Raw genomic sequence first — 22,960 nt, forward strand, 5'->3', positions numbered from 1 at the left:
TCCTTGTTGAGTATCCTTTCTTTGCTATGGATAAGTAAGTTTTCTTTTGCTAACTTTTCAATGACCTATGGGTACCTCATATGATGCAGTATAAAATCTGAACTAATAAGGGCCCCCTTATAGGATGTGAAATAGTCCAGAGGAGCCTTATGCTAGGAGAATGCTTCTAGGAAAGATGTGGTCTTCCTTGAAAATGTAGTCACTGTATCTCCCGAGGGTCATTTCCCTTTGTTTCTGGTCAGTCCAACGCTGTACATATCCATTATGTCACGCTACCATCTTAGCAATGGGCCCACTTAAAATAACTACAAAGTGTGTAAAAGTTGGGAGTCAAACTACCATGACCCTCAAGTACAACTATAGCTAGGGGCAGCTAGGTGGTCAGGAAGACCAAAGTTCCAATCTGGCTTCTGCCACTTAGTATCTGGGTGACTTTGGTCACATCTCAGTTTTCATATCTGGAAAACAGGGATAATTATAGTGCCTACCTCCAGAGTTATTGTTATGATCAAATGAGATAATACTTGTAAAGCTGCGCCTGCACATAGTAGGTGCCATATTGTTGAGGTCGGGAAGTAACGCTAAGGTCGTGGGTTCGCTCCCCATATGAGCCACTAAATGTTGAGGTTGGGAAGGGGATCCCAAAAGTTTGGGGTCACAGACCAGTGTTTCAAGGTGTCTCCAAAGAATTTGCAAGCTTGAACCCATTTCCTAGTCAAAGGGCTGAGTTTATTGTAATTGTAACGCCAATTGAGGTAGGCTGAATTCCAAAAGAAACGAGCAAAGTCCTAAGAGAGATGAGACCCCTTTATCCAGCTTTCTCTCCTTGATGTGCTAATTCTAGGGTTCAGAGAGGTGGTCTCCAGAATTTGGGTATCACTGACACACAGATTATCTGAGAGTTGGCAATGACCCGAGGAGCGGTCTGTTCACTATTGTCTCAGGCGTTTGATTTGTGGGACTGTCTTGAGGCCAGAAGCTATCTGACTGAGGAGTGATCTGTTCACAATTAGACAGATGGGGCATGGGAGTTTCCTGAGGCAGACTCCAAAGCCAGAAGATTTGGGATCTACTGACTTATTGTTAAAACAGAAGACCCCTTAAAATCAGGGGACCACAAAATCATGTTATATTATTTTGAATGTTAGCTATTATTGTGATTGAAGGGCAGCTAGGTGGCAAAGTAGATATAGCCCTGGGTCTGGAATCAAGGAGTATCATCTTCCCGGGTTCAAGTCCAGCACCCAATTTCCTCATCTGTCAAATGAGTGGAGAAGGAAATGAGAACCACTCCATGATCTTTGCCAAGAAAACCCCCAATGGGATCACAAAGAGTTAAATATGACTGAAAAACAATCGAACAACAGTGTAGTTGTAGTTGTCACTATCATTGCTAAATCCTCTTTATAGAAATCAGTGGAGACTTGGATCCTTGGAAGGCTGTTTACTCAATAATTTCTAGGGTTTGATAGTAGCAGAGGCAAGAAGGTGAGAGGACTTCAGACTGGGAGGAGCCGGGATGAGGGTCTGGAGACAGAGGGCCTGTTTTCAAGCTTCAGCTCTGTGACTTTGGGCCTCACTTATCTCCTCTGTAGTATAATGGGGATCCCCCGTCTCCACGTTGGGCAGAACGTTCTGCCTTGGACAGTTCTTGACGCAGGAATTTTCCTCATCTCTAGTCCAAATCTGCCCCAGTTTCTCCCCTTTGCTCCTAGACTAGCCTTCAGGGCCAAGCAGAGAAGCCTCAGTTCTTCAGAAAATATACACTCCTAGGGGAACAGGACAATCTTTGTATCGTCATTTCCTGACAGAGTTCCCAGGAACATAATAAGCGCTTAATAAATGCTAGTTTTTAGTAAGTGCCTAGGATACGCCAGGCACTGTGCTACAGGATGGAAATTCAAAGGTAAAACCAGAGTCTGCCCTCTGGAAACTTATGTTTTATTTCAGGGATATAATATTGTAAACATACCCATATCCACAGTCATTTGAGGAGAGGAGCACATTAATAACCAGGAGGAGATCAGGACAGGCTTTCTGGAAGAGGTGGTACACAAACTAAATCCTGAAGGAAAGTGGGGATTCTGAGAGGTAGATGTGAGGTAGGAGAGCACACCAGGCATGGAATACAACTTGGGCAAAACTAAAGAGGTAGGAAATGGAACAGGAGTTTAGGGGAGAGCAAGGGAGCCAGTATACTAATCAGGGAAACTTTTGGTGAAGGGCGTTTAATGCCAAGCTGAGGAGAAAGTAGGAGCCATTGAAAGTTCTTGAATAGGGGAATGACACGGTCCAACTTTAGGAAGATTGTTTTGGTGCCTGGGGAAGGATGGATGGGAGAAGGGAAAGGCTAAGGTCATAGGACAGGAGAGGAAGGACCCAGGGCCTGAACTAGTGCCTGGGAGAGCAAAGGTGGGGCATGAGCATGAAAGATGCTGAGGTAAGCCAGTGGGACGAGGGGCAAGGAATGGTAGGGGCCAACCTGGGTGGTACAGTCTGGATTTCAGCCCTGGCTTCAGACACCAGCCGCGTGATCGGAGGCTGGTCATTTTGCCTTTGCTCGCTTTTCTCTCTTCATCTGTAAAGTTGGGGGAGTGATAGCAGCCCCCCCGCACCCCTTTGGGGTTATAAAAAAAATCAAAGGCAATCCTGTTTGTAAGTGCGAGCTAGGCCAGGGATGCCACCCGCCATCCCTCTGGGTGGCGCGGGCCACGATGGAAGCCAGCCCAGCAGTTTTCCAGCAGACTAAACAGTAGGTTTCTCCAGACTGCTCAGTTAGCTGCAGGAAATCGGTCTTGAATTAGTGTTAATTGGGAAACAACTTGGTTGTTTCCTGAGCAGAGTTCCAGGAAGCCTGCTTTCCAGCCCCAGCTTTCCAGCCCCAGCTCTTCAGCCCCCACCCCTTCTGGCTTGGGGACTTGGGAGCCGGCCAGCCGGCCAAGGAAGGGTCAGAAAAGAATTCCCAGCTTCCCAGAGGCCGTCTTTCCAGGCCGAGAGCTGGCCTCCAGGAGCAGATGGAGTCTTCTAGAAGGAGAGCCATAGGCCTCCGTAAACAAGGCCTGCCTCACTCTGGCTTCCCACTAGGGGATGGGCCGGACCCCCTTCTCCCCCCCCCTGTGCTGCAGGGTGGGGCCCAGGGTCTGACCCTGAAGCCACTCCAGTTCCCCAAGTCCCAGGCAGGGGGCAAACCAGTTCAGCTTGGAAAACAGACTCAAGAATCCAACTGAAAGCCGGCATTGTGAAATCCCTACCTCACTGGGCTTCCTTCATTTCAGAATTTCCCTTGGCCTCTCTCCCTGTAGGTCTCCCCCAGCCCATTGGTTTTCGGCTCCTTCTTCCTCCCCCTTTCCCCCTTCTCCCTTATTCTTCCATTTCTTACAGCCTTGCCACAGGGCCCAGCCAGCACTTGGGTTTGGGGATTGGCCTTTAATGCTCCGATGTTGGGGAGGCCCTAAGTCTTGCCCCCACCATCCCATAGTGAAGGAATTCCCCTCAGGAGGTAGAGCCCTTGTTCAACCCCTCTTCCCCCATCAAAGTGAGGCTTCCCTCTGTGAAGGAGCTATAAAGGGAAGGAAAAGGAAGAAAGAGGGAGGGCTGGTGGCCCTGTGAACGTGGCCCAGCAGGGATGATCCCCAACTTCCTTGTTATAGGCCATCAGGTACTTGACAGAATTCCATAATTACAGGGAACTACCCAATAAATGATTACAGGCTTCCCTGGCCTAGGTGGGGGGAGGCAAGGGACAGGAATGGGGCCCAGGCTGCTCTTCCCCACCCACCCTCCAACAAGCCTAAAGTGGGCTAAGTAAACCTTCCACTTAATGGGGACAGATAAGAATTTGAAAGGAGACTGAGAGGAGGTCAGAGAGCTGGAAAGGGGGGTTCCCTTTCCAAGGCTGCTCTCTTGCCTGGGATTTGGCCTGAAGATAAGTAGCCTTCCCCTCCCCCCAGCCCACCCCACCCAGGCAGCAAAGGCGCACTCCACACAAGAGTGTGGCTACTAAGAATGACTTGTCCAACATCCCCAGGAGCTCCAAGCAGGAGCTGGGCCAGGAGCTGGACACCTGGAAGAGACCCTGGAGCATCTTGGTTTCCCCTACATTTATAAAAAAGAAGGTGGAAACCACTTAAAGAGGGCCAGTCATTGTCCAAAGAACCACAGGTAGAGAGTGGACAAGTGTGAGCTGGGATTTGAACCCAGCTCCGGTGAGCCCACTCTTTCCACAGTGTCACTGCCTATAAGGCTCACAAAGCACTGGACCTAGCTAATCTCTGGGATTCTCAGCAGTCTGGGTTCTAGAGGATTATTATTTTCATTCTATAGGGGAGGAAACTGAGATAGACAGTGATTGACTTGCTCAGGATCACGCAGCCAATGAATATCAGAGTTAGAATTCCAACTCAAGGCTGGCCTGACTGGTAGCACAAGTCTATCAGACACCAAAATGAGGCTTGAGAGGCCAGCGCAAGGGGATAGGGATTACTAAGGAATAGCTAGCCATTATAGAGAGCCATTGTGGAGAGCCATTGAGATTCATTGAGGAGAACCATTGAGGAGAGCCATGGAGCTTCCTGCCCCTTCTGCTGAACTTGTTCTCAGAGTATGTCTGTACCCAAGGCCTTTTTTTCAGAATCCTTGATTCAGTCCCCACCTAACTCCCCTTCTCCTCTGCCTCCCATTATGGGCCAGGTCCCTGGAGGGAGGGAGTGAAGTCACCACACTGAGCTAAGTTTGTCGTTTGAGGGGGAGAAGTGAGTACTTCTCAGGAGGTTGTAGTGAAGGAGGCTCCAGGACCAAGCAGGATGGGAGGTAGGCCGGCTAGCTGGGTGGAGGGCAAGCATGGGCTTCTGGGCAGGAGCTTTGTCCCTGGTGATGGGGAGGCTCCTTGCAATGATGTCCCCTGGGGGATTCAGCTATTTCAGTGTGAAGCAGCCCCTCCAGCAGCCTGGAGGAGCACCCAGCTCTATGGAAAGTTCTAAGCCCGAGGCCTAAAGGAAAAGGGAAAGGACCTGGCTGAGTCCGGGGGTCCTGCTGGAGCTTTTGCCTCTAATTCTCTGCCTGTGCTCTTTAGGCCAGCAGGTGGACAGCCTGGCACACTGCAATGAGATCTCTGTGCATACACAAAGGTTGCTGGTTCTGCTCCTGGTTCGGTCACAGATCGCCTTGGTGACTTTGGACAAATAACTTCACTTTCACTGGGCCTCAGTTTCCTTTTCTATAAAATGAGGGGGTTGACTTTGAAGGCGCCTCCTGGCCCTAAGTCTGTGACCCCAGAACTCCTCTGGGTCAGGCCTGAGCGTGGCTAGAAGCTGTGCCTGTATCCTGCCCACCTCCTTCTGGCACCCCTAGCCAGGGCCAGGGGGAGCCAGAGGAGGGAGGGGCAGCAAGCTTGCAAACCCAGAGTTGGAGCACTGGATGCAGCTGTCCCAGACAAATAGAGGCTCCTGCCAAAGACCTCCACCAGAGGCTCAGGGTGTGTGGAAAAGTTTAGCATGTATGCAGCTGCTGGGCAGCGGCGGGGCTGCTGGATCCCACCATAGGGGAGCAGTTGTTGTTCCCTCTTCTCTGGCTTTTCTCCAGCGTTCATCACTCAGATCCAGCTCCTTCTGCATCTTTCTCCCCGCCCCCCCATCTCTTCCCCCCAACCCCAGCCCTCATGAGGGCAGGCATTGAAAGCCACAGAGTACTTTTAGAGTGTGGCCTGTGCTGGCTGGACCTCATCCAAAGCCTCAGTCTGCCCAACTCATTAGTTCTCTCCCCCCAGACCACTCCTTCCTTTCAACCCGTCTCCCTTCTGACAAGCAGCTTTTCCTTCAGCCTCCAACTTGGGGAACCCAGAAAGCCAGCCACTACCATCCCCTTCTTACAGGGTTCAGAGGTCATCCCTCACTATAAAGGTGGGAAAATTCCTGTGCAGAAAAAGAAGCTAGCACCTCCCATCCTACTCTACCCTCTGAAGCAATGTGGTAGAATGGGGCAGGAGAAATAAAGAAGTCTTTTAAAGGGATGTAGGGACAAACAGTGATAGGGAAAGAATGATTCTGGTTTATGCTGTGAGACCTCTATCCATCTACTTTCTGACTCTTTTCACATGGCCTCAGTGATACCGTTGTTTACATTGGGTAGGATGCCCTTCGTTTTGCTCCAAACCCACAGACATTTACTTAAGCACCTTTTGTGTGAGGGAGAGAAAGGCAGACAAAAATAGAAAGAGTCCCTGCCCTCAAAACTTGCCAGTCTGGAGTTGGAGGATGTGAGTATAGTGTGAGGAGGCCTTTCCTTCTCTGGGAGCTTGCACATGAGCCGAGTGCAGAAACAGACTAGAGGTGCTAAGAGGTAGAGATGAGGAGAGACTCCCTGTCTTCTCCCCCAGGTCCCTGTAGCCTTCTCATCCTGGAAGATCCCTCTGAGCCTACGATTCCCTCCTCTTTTGGTTCCCTTTTGAGGAAATGGCCAGGACAGTCATGCTTCCTTCACCATCCCCAGTTCTACCTCTTCAGCACCTTCTCCTTCCCACCTTCCACTGTTCAGCTCTGTATCTGTCTTATCTTCTCATCAGAATGTAAGCTCCCAGAGGCCAGAAACTAGCTTCCTTTTTGCTTGGATTTATATTCTTATTGCTTAGTACAATGCCTAGCTCGTGGTGAGTGCTAACTAAATGCTCGCTCCGTTTGTATCTATATCTATCTATTTATCTATCTATCTGTCTATCTGTCTATCCATCCATCTATCCATCTGTCTATCTATCATCTGCCTATCATCTATCCACCCACCTCTCTGTCTATCCATCTATCTAATCCATCCATCTGTTCTATCTATCCATCTGTCTAACTCATCCATCCATTCATCTATCCATCTATCTCATCCATCCATCTCTCTGTATATCTATCCATTTATTTATCTGTTCACCTATCTATCTATCTATCTATCTATCTATCTATCTGCCTGTCCATCTATCTAATCCATCCATGCATCTATTCATCTATCTAATTCATCCATATGTTCTATCTATTCCATCTATCATCCATCCATCTATCCATCCATTTATCTGTCTGTTTCTCTATCTATTTATCTATCTTATCCATCCATCTCTCCATCTGTTGTCTTTCTATCTATCCATGTATCTAATCCATCCATCCATCCATCCATCTATACTTCTATTCAGCCATCTATCCATCCACCATCCATCCATTCATCTATCCATCTAACTAATCATCTATCTAATTTCTCTAACTCTGGAGAGCATTTTAGCCTTGGCCACAGTCCAGGCACACAGTACAGGAGATGGAATGCTGAGATCAGACCAATTTGGGTGGAATATAGAGAGTTCATATTAGAAAAGGCCTTTTTGGATTCTGAGCAGGTGGGGAGTTGAGAGACTGGGGAGTTCTTAAGTTCCAAGGGTCTTGGAGGATATCTACGCCAACCCTCAGTCTCTAAAAAGAATTGTTTTATTTTCAAAGATGCACGTTCCATGCTTTGCCTCAGTCTTCTGTTTCTCACTGTCAAGAATAGTCCAGGAACATCAGAGGAGGTCCGGTGCCCTCATTTTCCAGATGAGAGGATGGAGGCCAATGACATAAAGTGGCTCTCTCAAGATCACGCAGCTAGTATGTGGCAAAAGTCAGATTTGAACTCTGAGTCTCTGGCTTCAAATCTAGTGCTCTTTCAAGTGCACCAAACCTCACGCATGCCTGCATTTTAGTGGCACTCCTTTTTGGTTCCACCAACTTTCTCTCCTTTTTTTCTGTTTTCTGCCCTCCCTCACAGCACCAACACCACAACAAGAATAGCCCCAACAGTAAGCAGCTTCTACAACTCACCTCCATACCAGGTGGGGCTCACGACTTGGCTGAGGAATAGTAGTAGTAGAAAGGGAGCTCCTGTTAGGGCCAGCTGCACAGTCATCCTTGCCTCGGACTCTTGAGACACAGGCTTATCAGCTTGTTTCTCAGAGCACTCGGTCCCAAGGGTGACAAACTGCCAAGGGCCAGGGGAAGAAGCTTCAGGGGAAACTCTGTGAGGAAAACAGAGAGACAGCTCTTTCTGCTCGGGTGGCACTTCACTTCACTTCCCCACTCTTGTCTGCGGCACCGAGGGCAGCGGGAGAGCGGTACTTAGCACATGTCCCTTGTCTGTGTGGGTGATAGGCTTTCACCTGGCTATAGTCATCACCCTACCTCTCCATAACTCATTGATTTTCAGGACAAACTAGGGAGAGAGGGTGCAGATATCACTGGGCGGGTGCTTGAGATGGATAAACTGAGACCCAGAGCTTGAAGTCAGAGCCAGAGACAGAAGGGGTCCTTCCCAGTCACAGGCTCTGGCTATGAGATCACTATTTCTGAACAGGCAGTTTGGGAAGGGAGGTTGCTCTACAGCTTCACCTTCCCCATCCTGGGAGTGGCTGCCGTCCTGTTCTAGCCCCAGCTTTGGGGCCTTGTGCTGACAGGCGAGGCCATGGGGTAAGGCTGCCCCTGAAAGAGCTTGGCAAATGTAGGAGTAATGACTAGATGAGCAGGCCCCAGCTGCCTTCCCCTGTCTTCCTGCTGCTGGGATGTGCTTTGGGAACCCCAGGAGAAACAAAAAGGAATAGAGAAGTGTGACCTTGACAGCGCTACCCAAGAGATCCCAGAAACCCTTGTGAGGAATCCAGAAAATCTTCAGGCCCTTCGAACCCTTCTGGGGAAGCCAATAGACCTGGGACCATAGAAACTTGAAGGAACTTCAGGGGCCATCTAGAACCCCCACCCCACTTTACAGGTGAGAAAACCAAGTCCTAGAGAACGTAGGCATCTCACCCCAGAGCACACAAGTAGGAAGTGGCAAAGGTGGGAATGGAACATGGTGCCTTTGATTCTGATCCCCTTGCTCCTTCCACTGGATCCCATGTCTCGGTCTGAAAGCCATCGTCTCTCAGTGCTTACTTTGGGAGCTGCTCCTGAAGCCTCTGGCTCTCTGGCCCTGGCTGTCTTTATGACTCTGGCTGCCTCCTTCCATTTTATACAAAGAGAGGGGAATCAGAGCAGATGGAAAAGGGAGAAAAGAGGAGAAATAGGGAAGATGGAGGAGAAAGGAGAGACCAAGAAGAGAAGGAAAGAAATAGAAAAATAATAAGCAAGGAGGAGATTGAAGTAGAGAAAGACAGAGACACAGACACAGACAGACTCAAGGTAGAGATAAAAAGAGGCAGAGAGACACAGAGAGACAAAAAGACAGATCAAAGACAGAGGCAGAAAGACAAACAACCTGATAGAGGCAGAGACAGTCAGCCAGCCAGAGACAGAAAAACAGAGACAAAGCCAGAAAGAGACAGAGAAAGAGAGAGAGCCAGCCAGCCAAATAGAGGCAAAGACAGAGACAAAGACTGAGAGAGATAGAGACGGACAAAGACACAGACAGAGACAGAGGGGCAGAAAGACATGTAGAGAAAGACAGAGATAGAGACAGAGAGATACAGAGGCAAAGGGACAGACAGAAACAGAGAGACACAGACAGGCAGAAAGACAGAGACAGAGACAGAGATCCCAGGATAGCCCCAAGTTAGACTGACTTGTGAGGTCAGGCTTTCTGATCCCTTTTCTTTTAAGGCAGTAGTTTTGTCTTTCAAGGCTCCCCCCAGCTTGCAGATCCAGCCCCCCTCCTACTTTGTGTGTCCCCTGAGGAGAAGGGGGGGTAGGGCACAGGCCCCTTGTCCCAGGAGGCTGAGCCTGTGCTCTCCCCGCCTTGCAAACAAAGGCTCAGCTCTGGCTCTTCCTGTGCTGCCTCCAGCCAGTGGGGGGTGGGGGGCACCGAGAAGACAGCCCTTACCTCTCTGGGGTCTTTCTTGTCGCCTCGTCCTGCAGGGGAAACTTTTTGCTTTACTTTTAACATTCCTAAAAGCAGCAGCTCCCGCTCCCGGCCTGAACACTGTCCAGATGTTAGCCTGGCCGCATCTGCCAGAAGTTTCCTTAAAGCTATACTGTCCCCAGAGCTCTGCTTGTTCTCCCCCGCAGAGGAGAACAGAGGTGGAGACAAAGATGTGGAGGCTGAAGGCCAAGGGGAGGAGTGGTGGTCACTGGCCTCCAGCCGGCAGTGATAGTCATGAGTGTGGCTCATGGGCCCCCAGAGCCAAGCTGGGAAGTGTGAGGCTCTTCTGAGTCAGGGACTAAGCATGAGGGCAAGTGAAAAAGGGGCCAGAAGGGCCAGCTTCTGCCATTCCCTGGGGAGCAGGCCCAGCCTGGAGTCCTGGGGAACGTGCTGCCCATTGCCCCACTAAGCACTTAACTGCTCCAGCCTCTGGTCCCACATAAGATTTCCTTGGAGACACTTGTGCTCCTTGAGTGAAAAGTAATGGCGTCTCCTTTAGCATGAAGAGGGGACAGAATGCATTTCCAAGAGAGAGGTTTTGTTTATTTATCGAGCTGGACCATATATATGAAGGTGCTCCCCCCAACCGGTCCCCTAAAAGTACTCTCAAAGGCCCTTTGGGCCACCTTGGCTCGCCAGCCCCGAGCCAGTGCTTTTCACCTTAATTCTGGTCGGCAGCTAGATGCTATAGTGAACTGATCTCATATAATTACTTAACGTATGACTATGGACAAGTCACTTAACATCTTGGTATCTCAGATTTCCTAGCTGTAAAATGGGGAGAATAATAGCTTTTGCCTCTCAGAGTTGTCATGAGGATCAGTTGTACTAATATATAAAGTGAAAATGCTTTAATAAAGTGTTATGTTTTAAAAATTCAAAGCAGAGACATTTAGCTAAATAAGATCAAGATAAAACAAAAGTAAAAACCCTTCTAAACACGCAGGAACACATTGTCCCACAGTGTCCTTTCCGCTGATGGGAGAGGGGACGCTAGAGGCTCATGCAGCTCACATTGCCGGTGTTGCCTCCTAGCTAGAGCACCTTATATCCTCTGACACTGAAAGGCTCTTCTCCACAAAGCTGCTGGCAGCATCTGCTTGGTCACTTTCCCCACTGTGCTGCCACCCAACAGCCCCTGCAATCTTCTGCTTCTTTGTTGCATTGCTACTGGGGTGCTTCTTCCCTGCCTGGGAGGTGAGGATTCTTTTTTTGAGTTAGCCGATAACCTTTGGGGCTATTGCCCTTCTTTTGTGAGTAAGACCCATGTCATACCCAGTCAGCAGCAGAGGCCCTCAGGTAATCTATTTGCTCCAACCCCTTCCCCCAACCTTTTTCCCCTAAATCCCAGATAGTTCTTACTTTATGTAAATTTGTATTATGGGACTTTAGGTAAAGAATTTTGAAAGAAATCTGCACTCCAAAAAAACCCACCAGCTGTTAACTTTACTGTATAGTACTGGGTGCTCTCTGTCTTTGCTCTCCCCCTTTCATTCAGCACTTCCTTAGCTTCCCACCTAACCACCAATCCTCCCCAAATCAAAACCCAAAATCCCAACTCTAGAAAAATCCACCAAAAATCCTCCTCCAAGCGAGAGCAGAAGAAGGACTCCCAGAGAGACCACCGCCACTACCACCGTAGCTCAGCTAGATCAGAGAGGGGGCTCGGCTTGAGACTCCCAACCAGTCCCTATGTGTTCCTTTTCTTGCTCTCTGTCCCCTGCCTCTCAATATCCTTGAAGCATGTGCCATCTGCAGCACAGGATGACTCCTACCTTCCTTCCTCCTTCCCTCCCTTCCCCACCTCCTCTGGCAAATTCCCATTATGTAAAAATCATTTGACTCAGTGATCTGTAGAATGATCCCCTTGCCGAAAGCAAGAATGGTCTGTAGTTTAGTTCCTCACTCCATATTTGAATTGGCCCGAGCTAATTCCTTTTGGCTTCTGTCATTTTGCTAGCTTCAGGGCCATTGGACTACTAGAAGGCTTCCTTTAGCTGCACTGGAGAGGTGGGGTAGAGCTGGTGACCTTTCTTCCTAGCAGTGTCCAAACTGGGCCAAAGATAAGCACAAAATCAAGGGCAGTGGTGGGGTGGCGTCCAGGTTGGCGGGGGGAAATCAAGGAAGACTTCATGGAAGAGGTGGCATTTGAACTAAGGATGATTTCAATCAGCAGAGACGGGGATGGCGGAAAGAGTTAGTGTTTGCCAGGTTTGGAGAGATCCATGAACAAAAGCAGGAAAAAAGTCTAGGATGCATCAGGGCACTATCAAGTGATTTTTGCATTCCCTTTGCATAGAAGGGCATCTTGCTCAGATAATTATATAAATTTGTATGCATATAATGGATTTAACATATATTTCTCCCATCTACTTGCCATCTAGGAAAGGGGCAGGGGAAGGGGAGAGGAATTTGGAACACAAGGCTTTGCAAGGGTTAATGTTGAAGAATTATCCATGCATAATTTTTGAAAATAAAAAGCTTTAATAAAAAAGTAGTAGATGTTGAACAAATGTTGAATTGAATTAAGTTGTAGGACGGGCCTATGAAGGGAAGCAAAGTAAGGCAGACCATTGCGACCTAGCAGAAAGTGTGTCTGACCTGAAACAATGGGGAAATAGCTTGAGATGGTTGTCCAAATCTAGATTTGCTAAAACCAAAAGAATATTTTGCCCCCTGTTTTTTCTTCCTGTCCAAAAGAAGAAGAAATTTAGTTTAGTTGGGCATGGCTTGTTTTAGATGAAGCATGCTAGAGCTTAAAAAATTAAATGTTTCATTAGAAATATAACATTGAGCATCAATTCAATCAAATAAATATACACAGTACCATTTATATTTAAATTCATTTCATTGCATAGAGTATCCCAAGCATTTAAAAAAATCTTTTTCTCATTTATTTTCCTCTTCTATGATTATAATGATCACCTCTCCCCGTTCTTCTGTATTCTCTATTTTTGTATTATCTTATAAAGATTTTCCAGATTTCTCTGTATTCTTCATACTTAGAGATAGGGACAGGACCTACTATTTTGTTAATTATAAGAGGAAGGGAAAGGGAATAAGCATATTTATGGAATCTACTATTTGCAGACTCTAGGTTAAGTGTATCTCGTTTATTCTTCACAACGACTCTGCCAGAGGTGGGTGCTGTTGTTATCCCCATTTTTCTAGTTGAGAAAACTGAGCCAGGGTCCTAACAATAGAAAGTGTCTGAGTCTGAATTTGAACTCAAGTCTTCTTGACTCCAGGCCCAGCACTCTATCCATTGCATCATGTAGCTGGCTCACCTGGGAACTCCTTTTTACCAAAGTAAGTCTGCACCTTCTGTGTAGCGTATAGTCTTAGGGGGTTGCTCAAAGCACTGAGAGCTTATCAGGTGAATCTTCCTAAAGCCCCATGTTTATCATGTCACTCCTTTACTCAGAACTTTCAACAGCTCCCTATTTCTTTTGCTTCCTTATTTCTCAGAGGTAGGACTTGAACCCAGGACTTCCTGCCTCAAAGCCAGCCCTACCTTGAGATGTATCCATTATGCCACACTGCCTGTTGTCCCCTTTCTCCATTTTAATTTTGCTAAAAGTCAATGTCTAGCTCCCCGGATTGTATAGTTATGGTTATGGAAGAAGCTCATGAATGACTTGGAAGAGCTTCAGGCTGCAGTATTTACTTGAGCTGAGCTAGTCAAGACCCCACAACCTTTCTGTCTTTGAGCATCAGGGAATTAGGAAACTGAGTCACATGGGCTCTGCTGAGGGCTGGCTGGCCGCTTACCTAGTTCTTTCCTCCCCTACCACCCCAAACCCTCCAAAATAAGGCCGCTAGATGCATTTCTTTGTGGCTGTCAATGGCTGCTTAGCCCCTCTGTTTCTAAATGGATGTGCAGAGAAAAAATGCATATCAGATAATAATGATATGGAGGTTATTTTTGCTGAACTGTTTTTTCCGCTTTCATTTTTTTCTTTTAAGAAATGACCCTGTGGGTGGGTGGAGAGAAAGGAGAAGTACATTCAGAAATAAAGGTGATTTATTAAAAAAAATAATTATCCCCTTACCACAGATCTGAAAGATGCGTCTTCCCATTTTCTTCTAATTTTTTATCATGTGACCTCTAATATTTAGGTTGCTCAATAAATATTTATGGAGTTCTTACTATGAAAAAGACTCTATTCTTGGTCCCGTGGGGGGATTACAAAAGTGACTAAGGTAACGTTCCCACCCTCAAGAAACTTTTAGTTTAGTCGAAGAGACAAACCAGACCCCAAGAAACAATAACAATACTAGACATTCTACAATACTGAGTCAAATCATGATTTGAAGCACTGGAGAAATCAGAAGAGGGTGATAACGAAAGCAGATAATAATGTAGACAGGGAAGTTTCCATGGAGGAGGTGAGATTTGAGATAGAACTTGACTGCTCAATACAACGTGGACATTTGGAGCAGAGAAGGCATAGTAATATCGTGATTAAAATCACAGAGGCAAGAAAAAGTAGAAAGTATTTGATGATGGACCTGAATGAAATGGAGCATACACGTTGAGGATGAGAGATACTGAGAAGCTGTGCCAAAGAAAGTCTTGAAAACAGAACAAAGGAGGTACGATTTACACAGTAGGAAATGTGGCAGGATGATTCTGCTAATGATGGCAGATGATAGTGAGCCAGTATAAATGTGAATGGTGAGTGTGAGGGTCCCAACATGCAGAAAATGAGGAATCGCATGGTAGAATTGGAGAAAAGGAGAAGATGGGCTGGTCATGTGGTCAGAGTGATAGCTGCTCAATCAAAAGTGCATGTGCTCCATTGTATGCATCTTTGTGATTTCAAGAGAAAGGAGGAAAGGTCTCCTGCATGTTGAATGGACCCCCATTAGTGTGCTTAAGGGAGGATGTAGAGAAGAGTTGCACAGGAGGGGCTGCTACAATCCAGGTGTCATTTGCATCATTGGAAGAAATGCCTGAATTAGTGACATAGATCACTTTGAGTATTTCAGAAGAGAGAGGGAGCTATTGAAAGCTTTTGAGTAAAGGAGTGACATGATCACATTGGAACTTTGGGAATATTAATCTGATAGAGTATTTATGAGGAGCAGAGTGAGGAGAGATTGGAGTCTGAGAGGCTAGTTAAGAAATGGTTGCAATAGAGACTGGAAAATAAGTGGCTGCCCATCATAATTATGGGATATGCATGTTATGGAATATTATTATTCTATAAGGAACGACCCACAAGATGATTTCAGAGAGGCCTGGAGAGACTTACAAGAACTGATGCTGAGTGAAGTGAGAAGAACCAGGAGATCATTATACACGACAACAAGATTATATGATGATCAGTTCTGATGGACTTGGCTCTTTCCAACAGTGAGATGATTCTGGTCAGTTCCAATAATCTTGTGATGAAGAGAGCCAGCCGCACCCAGAGAGAGGATTGTGGGAACTGAGTGTGGTTCACAACATAGCATTTTCTTTTTGTTGTTTGCTCCCATTTTGTTTTCTTTCTCATTTTTTTCCTTCTTGATCTGTTTTTTCTTGTGCAGCAAGATAATTGTATGAATATGTATGCCTATTTGGAGTTTACATATAATTTTAACATGTTTGACATATTACTTGCCATCCTGGGAGAGCAGTAAAGAGGGAAATTGGAACCCAAAGTTTTGCAAGAATCAGTGGTAAAACATTATCCTTGCATATGTTTTGAAATAAAAAGCTACAATAAAAATAAATAAATAAAAAAGAAATGGTTGCAATAATATAGGAATAATATAGGATTATACAAGAAACCCTTCCAGTGAAAAATGTATGGGTCTTGGTGAATAACTGCTGGAGCTGGGGGCAAGGGAGATAGGGTAAAAGAGAGAGATGAATTAAAGTTGGATTCAAGGTTTTGAGTCTATGTGATCAGTCCAGTGGTGGTACCATTGTCAGAGACAAGGCCTTTAAAAAGGAGGACTGGTTTGTGTGAAAAAATGAGTTCACTGTTGGACATGTTAGAACCAGAAGAGTTTTCTTTTCACAATGCTGTTAAAACTTCCCATTCGGAGCCAATTTTTGTTTGTCTATTTTCTAAGTTAAGACATTTCCAGTCTAGCCATTTTCTCAGTCTAGCTACTTGGAGACCACTTTCCAGTTTTTGAATGGCTTCGGACTTTCCTTCAAACACCGACATCTTAGTCACCACAGAGAGGTTTCACATCAAGGACCTTGAGGCTGAAAATGGCCCTGAGCTTTAAGGTGCGGAGAGAGCCAAGTGGTAGCAGACCCAGGCAGCCAAACCACGGCTTTCTCCGATGTTTTCCGCTACCTCCATTACATTTGAATCAGAGTGCTAAGAGGAGGAGAGATGTTCTCATCGATACAACATTCAAATGGAATGTCAATTTTTTGGGAATCATATGAATCATTCCATCCCCATTTAGTGCAGTCTGTGGTCTAGGAAATGAGGCTGCTCCAGACAGTGTGGTTCTGGGGCCTAAGCTAGCAGCATTTTTGGATGGAGAGGAAGCCACAGAAAAAGGAAAAATGAAAAGAGTAAGCAGAGATGAGAAATGTGGGGGTGGGAAAGAAGAACAAAGTAGAGAGAGTGAGGCTATCACAGCAGTGAAGAAGAGTGGAAAATGAGATAAAAAAGAGGGAAGGAAACAAGCATTCCTTCAGTACCCACTATGTGCCGGGCACTGGGATGAATCCTTTACAGATCAGATCTTATTTGGGAGGGGATCACAATGGAGTGGTAGAATAAGGAAGAAGTGGGAGAGATACCACAAGTGAATAGGGCCAATGGACTCATGGGAAGAGAGACTAGACAGCCAAAGCATCTCTGGCTGTTGTAGCTTTCCAGCCACCCTATACCAGGGTGGAGATGGTGTGAATGAAGAGGAAGGGACACTGAAGGAAGAATTGACAGGGATCAGGGAGGGGAGGGCCGAAGGAGAGAAAACATAGTATCATAGAATGAAACTGGAATTTCCCTCGAGTCCTTTTTGCTTAAGTACTGCCGTGTTTACAGATGGAGATGTGACTGAATCAGTGCACACAATGCTGGGTATGACATGGCCCTGAACACCCCACGTATGAGCTGGACTTGGTCCAAGAGCTTCTTGGGTGAGAGAATGCTCAAGTTTGCAGAAAGATACACAGAAGACATGAAGGGGAATTGAGCTTCTCACCATGGCTCTGACCTCCAACTTGCCTGTCTGGAGTCTTGGGGGACTTTCCCCTTCAGTGAGATCAGAGCTTGTCTCTTGGTTTGAACCAAGCTATATCTTTCCCAGCTATAGAGTTCATTCACTCTTGTGTGTTTTTCTGCTATATTTGAATCCGTAACTTCTCTGATTTCTGTTTGCTGCTTGTGTGCACAGATAGATTTACTTGGAAGTCTCCTTTTATTAAAAAAAAAACAAACAAAAAAAAAAACCCAGCCCTCTGTGTCAGCATGAAAACATGACATCCCCACTGTCCACCCAAAGTGAACTTTTCACAGAAATGCCTTAAGGGAGGATCTTGGGTAGATGACGGTTCCAGCCAAGCTGGTGTGGAAAAGCCTTTCGGTTGTGTGTGCCACCTTTCCTGTAGGCACTGGAGTCTTTCCTGTCCCTTGCTTGAGCTGCCTTGAGGTTGGCAGAGGGCGGTCACTCAGCAATGTGGTGATGAGGGAAACAGAGATCTTGGCACTTTGGCTCCGGGTGATCTGGTCAGGGGCATTGCCTTAAGTGATGCAGTTGCTTCATCTTACTACAAGCTGGAAGCTTTCGGTGCTAAAGTGTGGGAGATAATGTCCTAGAAAAACCAGAAGAGATGGAAGAGTTTGCCTGAGGAATGAATGGATGGATGGAAGGTTAGATGAATGTAAAGCAGACCTACTTTGTGCCAAGCACTGAGCTACAAAAGCAAGGCCTTCGAGGAGCTTATGTTCTAGTTGGACGAGACAACACATATTGGGTCATGGTAGTCTGGGAAGGGATGGTAAGCAAAACCCTAAGGCTGTCAATTGACAAATAGATTTGATAGGGCCCAGTGCATGGCCAGCTTGAGATGGTTAGGGCAGGCCATATATGGTGGCTTGGCATTGCATGGTATGGTCCCAAGGTGATTGTTCCAAAGCTGAGTGAAAAGTGGGGTAAGTTTCAGGAGGTTCAGTGACCCAGAGGGAGTAGAGTCGCCAATAAAAGGAGATATCTAGGGCAAGTCATCGAATGGGAGGGAATTTAATGAAAACTGTCAAATTCATGTGCCATTATACCAATGCCTTTTACTGTTATAATTCCCAGTCAGAGAGTACTTCAATATCATAGCTAAACACTTATTCACATTAATGTTCCATCGATCTAGGCAGTCTAGAGTCTAGGTACCCTAAGGGCCCTAACTAAATTGGTTGTGGTACTAACAGGGACACTAGAAGGATAGTGGTACCCTCTAGAGAAATAGGAAAGTTAAGATGAAGGGCAGGTTTGGTGGAGGGGAAGATGATATGCTCTGGACATGTCAAGTTTGAGATACCCACAGCACATCTAAGTGGAGGTCTACCAGGCTTTGGGCACATCATACTTATGTTCCCTTTCCTATGGTTTAAGGCCAACTACTTGGTCAGACTAGGAAGCCGGTGACTCATTCTAGTGGGAATATATTTTAAAGCTGTTTCTGTTCCATAGTGGGAGGGGGTCATCTTTAACCACCCATGATTTCTATCTCAGGTGACTTTTTAAGTGTTTAATGGCATTATTATTGTCAGGCACAGAATCTCAGTGTCTGGGAGGAGGCTTCTCATTGATCTGGTCCATTCCCTACATGAAAAGAAGCCATTTCTCACTCACCCCCCCACCATAAGTGAGAAGTAGTCATCTAGCATGAAGACCTGCAGTTTCCGCATTTAATTCATATTAATCACATGAGTCACAAAATGTAATTCAACTTGCATATGTTTAAGTCAATCCAACCAGCCTTCTTTTTCTTTTGCTAGTATTTAATTTTTCCAAATGCATGCAGATAGTTTTCAACGTTCACCTTTGCAAAATCTCGTGTTCCAAATTTTTCTCCCTCTCTCCTTCCCTCCTACCCACCCAAGACTATCCGATATTAACATTTAAATAAAAAGCACAGCTAGCATTTACATAGCATCCAATCCAATCTAGAGCCAATATAGCTAGCAATCCAACATAGATTAAGCATGTGTAATCATTTCCATATTTGTCATGTTGCACCAAAAAAAAAAAATTCAAATCAAAAGGGAAAAAAAATTCAAGTAAACAAACAACCGCAACAACAAAAAGGTGAAAATGCTCTGCTTTGATTCACATTCAGTCTCCATAGTTCTCTCTCTGGAGGCAGATGGCTCTCTCCATTAAAAGTCTGTTGGAATTGTCTTGGATCACCTCACCAATAAGCATCTTTCCAGTGCCTACTGTGTGTCTAGCTCTATCCTAGGCATGGGGGATACAAGCATAAAAATGAAGAGTTCCCATCATCAAGGAGCTTTGTCACAATTGTGGAAGAGGCCTCTTGTGTGTATGGGGGGTACCTTGAAGGGAACTAAGAGCCTCTCAGAAGTTGAGACGGGAATGGAGATGATTCCATGCACAGATGGCAGCAGATGCAAATGTATAGAATTGGGACAGGGGGATGGAGATGCAGCAGTAGGCAAAACTTGATTGATCCATAGGAGGCCATGTGAAATAAGTCTGAATGGATAAACTGGAGTCAAGTTGTATAAGGTTTTAAATGTGGAAGAGGAGAATTTTTTCTTAGAGTCAAGAGAGATACACTGAAGTTTCTTGAACACAGACACAATTAGATCTGTGTTTTGTTTTTTTTCATCCTCTATAAATTCTTTTTATTAAAAATGTATTATATATTTAAACATTCTTTTCTTTCCAAATTCTTTCCCTCCCTTTCACTCCCTCCTCTGTCTACTGAGAAAGCAAGCAATAGGATATCAATTACACACGCTCTGTTAACCACTCTACTGAATTCTAACTTCTGTGTGGTCCAATAGAAAAGGCAGTGAAATTAAAGCAAGAGAACCTGGTTTCATATCCTGGATCTTCCATTTACTACCTATGTGATCTTGGGAAAGTCATTTCCATTGCCTGCAAAATAATTAAGTGATGAAATAAATTAAAATTAAAAGGACTAATAATTATACTTAACTCTTAGGGTAGTTGTGGATAAAAGGAGATAATATTTGTAAAGTGCTTTGCAAATCTGAAAATGCTATGTAAATGCTAACTGATTATTATTTAAATGTTAAGCAAAAGAGACTCTATTTTGATCCTAGATATAAGAGAGAGAATTGAACCATTTTTTTTAACCATTTGTTTTTAAAATCTTGAATTCTAGATTCTCCCCCTTCCTCCCTCCTCTCTATTGAGAAGGCCCTTGTGAAGTTGGGTAAAACATTTCTATAAAAGTTATGGTCAAAAGAAAAGATAGATCTCCCCCCCCAAAAAAAAAAAAAACAAAACAAAACCCTGTGGTGTTGGCTAAGAGACAGAATGGTATTTCACTGGAATATATTTGGTACATAATATATAGTAGGCAATAACCATAGTAATCTAGTGTTTCATAAACACAAAGATCTCAGGTTTGGAGACAGGAACTCACTATTTGACAAAAACTGCAAGGAAAACTACAAAGCAGTTCGGCAGAAACCCCGCTATAGACCAACATCGCAAACTATATAGCAAGATAAGGCCACATTATATACACTATTTACCCAGAAAAGGTAATACTATAAACAATTTAGGAAAGCATAAAATTGTTTATTCATCAGTTCTATGAATAAGAGAAGAAATTATAAGCAAACAAGACATAGAAAGCATTATGGAATGTAAACTGGATAATTTTGGTTACCTTAAATTTAAGCTTTTTTTGTACAAGCAGAACCAATGTAGCCAAGATTAGAAGAAAAGCAGAAAACTGAGGGGAAATTTTTATAGCAAGTTTCTCGGTTAAAGGCTTCATTTCTCAAATATATAGACAATGAATCAAATTTATAAGAATATGATTTATTCTCCATATGACAAATGCTCAAAGGATATAAACAGGCAGTTTTCAGAAAAAAAATTCACAGCTATCTATGAGAGTCATGTGAAAAAATGCTCTAAATTTCTATTCAGTAGAGAAATGCAAATTAAAACAATTCTGAGGGACTTCATACCTATCAGATTGGCTAAGATGACCAAAAAAGATGCATCTCTTTCATTTTTTTTCCATATTTTTCTTCAAGCTCTCGTACTTGGTTTTGAAAATCCTTTGTGAGCTATATAGGAATTCTCTTGAGGTCTGTCATCTTTGATCTTTCCTGCCAACATAGTAACTTTCTATGGTCAGCATCTTTCCCCACTTTTTCTTTGCTCATTTTCCAATATTTCTTTACTTTTAATTTTTTGTTAAAATTGTCTTGAGCTGGAAAATTGTTTCATCTTGTCCTTTTGTCATTTCTGCTGCTCCAGAATTCAGTTTGAAGTGTAATTTTAAAGTTTTTTTAGAGAGGCATTTGGGAGAGGTCAGATATGTTCCTGCTTTTGCTCTACCATTTTGACTCCACCCCCTCATTTGTCAGTTTTTATATCATGAACATTTTCCATTCCCAGTTTTTGCATTTTTTTTTCATATGAACATCTAGAGTCCATACTGTGATAGTTTTCTTATTTCTTCTCCTAGGGCAGTGATTTTTTTATATCAACTTCTAGGCTTTAGACTGTGAAATATTTCCAACAATTTCTTGCTCCCCATAATTTCTGCCCCCATATCTCCTTCCAGACACTCTATTGTGATGCAATTTTCATCTACAATCTTTTGGTGCTACAGTGATCATCTTCATACTTCCTTTCTGAGTGCTGTCATCTTTTTTCCACATCATTTTTCAGCCTTTTTACCCTTAAATGTTTCCAACCTATTTTCTATTCTTCTGATTTTCCTCTTTCTGTCCTTCCCCCCACTGTCTTCAGGAGATTGTACTCTGATGCCATTCCTACCTACTTCCTGTAGTGCTCTAATCTAATTCCCACTTCCTCTCCTTGTGCTTTCATTTTCCACACCAATTACAGACTTTATATCATGAAATATTTCTAAATTACTTCCTATTCCTGTGATTTTTAAAAATACCTCCTCCCAAAGTCTGTACTTTGATGTATTTCCCACTTTTTTCCCTTAAGTGGTATAGTGACAGTCTTTCCACTTCTTTTCTCAGTGTTAGGATTTCCAGCTCCTTTTCCCCCCACATCTCTTTCTAGACCCTGCATTATAGTTATTTCCACTGTTTCCTGTGACACTATAGATAGCTTCCCACTTACTGTCTCAATGCTTTTTTAAAAACTTTCAATTTCTATGCTTTATATTACAAAATATTTCTAATCTACTTCCTTTTATTGTATTGTTTTTTATAACAACTTCCAGAGATTTTCCTGTGATATTTTTCCTTACTTCTTCTTACTTTGTTTTTTCTTTATACAAATTTCTAGGGATTTTATTGTTATATAATTCTCAGCTACTTGTTATGTTTATTGATAACCTTACCCCTTTTTATGGTGCTTTTGTGATTCTATTCACACCTACTTCTAGGTATTTTACTATGCTATATATTCCATTCACTTCCTGTTATAGTGATTTTAATAAAACCTGCTTCCAAGTAATTATGTCCTGTGACATGCTTCCCAGCAACTGCCTTTGATGCTTGATTTCTGTCCAACTGCAGGCACAATACACAGCCTTGGTTGTGGGGAACTAGCACCCATAAGACCAGGGCTGATATCCAGAGGAGTTTCCAAATGAGTTTCCAACCCTCCCCTTCCCTTCTACTTTTAGACTCAGGTCTAGAATTATTTCCTTCCCCCCAGATTCCCTTAGTAATCTATTTAGGATTTATTGAAAGAAGAAGAGAATCTCCCATTGTTTCTCCAGCCTCTCCATTCCAAGACGAGCTTCCTTTGCTAGTCACAATTTTATTGTTGGTTTTGTTATCTCTTTTTAGAACTCTTCTAAATCTAAGAGTCATACTCTTTGAAGAAAGGACTGCTCATTAATGCTGTTAATGCCAGTACCCCAAACCTCTGAAAGAAGATTAGGCAATGTGGAAAGTAAAAGTAAAGGACCAGCTGTGATTACAGAGAACATTTG

General features: G+C 44.4%; 2 protein-coding genes across 3 annotated transcripts in view; one reads left to right on the forward strand and one right to left on the reverse strand.

Moving 5' to 3' along the window:
- The window catches only part of SRPX2 (sushi repeat containing protein X-linked 2), a 35,975-nt gene extending 25,999 nt beyond the window's left edge, over positions 1-9,976 (reverse strand). The window contains exons 1-2 of the mRNA XM_074277596.1: positions 9,811-9,976; positions 7,824-8,017 (exon numbers count right to left, since the gene is read on the reverse strand). Of these exons, the coding sequence (XP_074133697.1) occupies positions 7,824-7,908 (85 nt within the window). The 5' untranslated portion in view covers positions 7,909-8,017; positions 9,811-9,976. The remainder of the gene's footprint in view (positions 1-7,823; positions 8,018-9,810) is intronic.
- Positions 1-22,960, forward strand: part of TSPAN6 (tetraspanin 6) — an 88,324-nt gene that overhangs the window by 20,684 nt on the left and 44,680 nt on the right. The gene's annotated exons all lie outside the window — the stretch shown is intronic.

This window comes from Sminthopsis crassicaudata, chromosome X, assembly GCF_048593235.1.
Source record: "Sminthopsis crassicaudata isolate SCR6 chromosome X, ASM4859323v1, whole genome shotgun sequence".
In the NCBI taxonomy this organism is placed as follows: domain Eukaryota; kingdom Metazoa; phylum Chordata; class Mammalia; order Dasyuromorphia; family Dasyuridae; genus Sminthopsis; species Sminthopsis crassicaudata.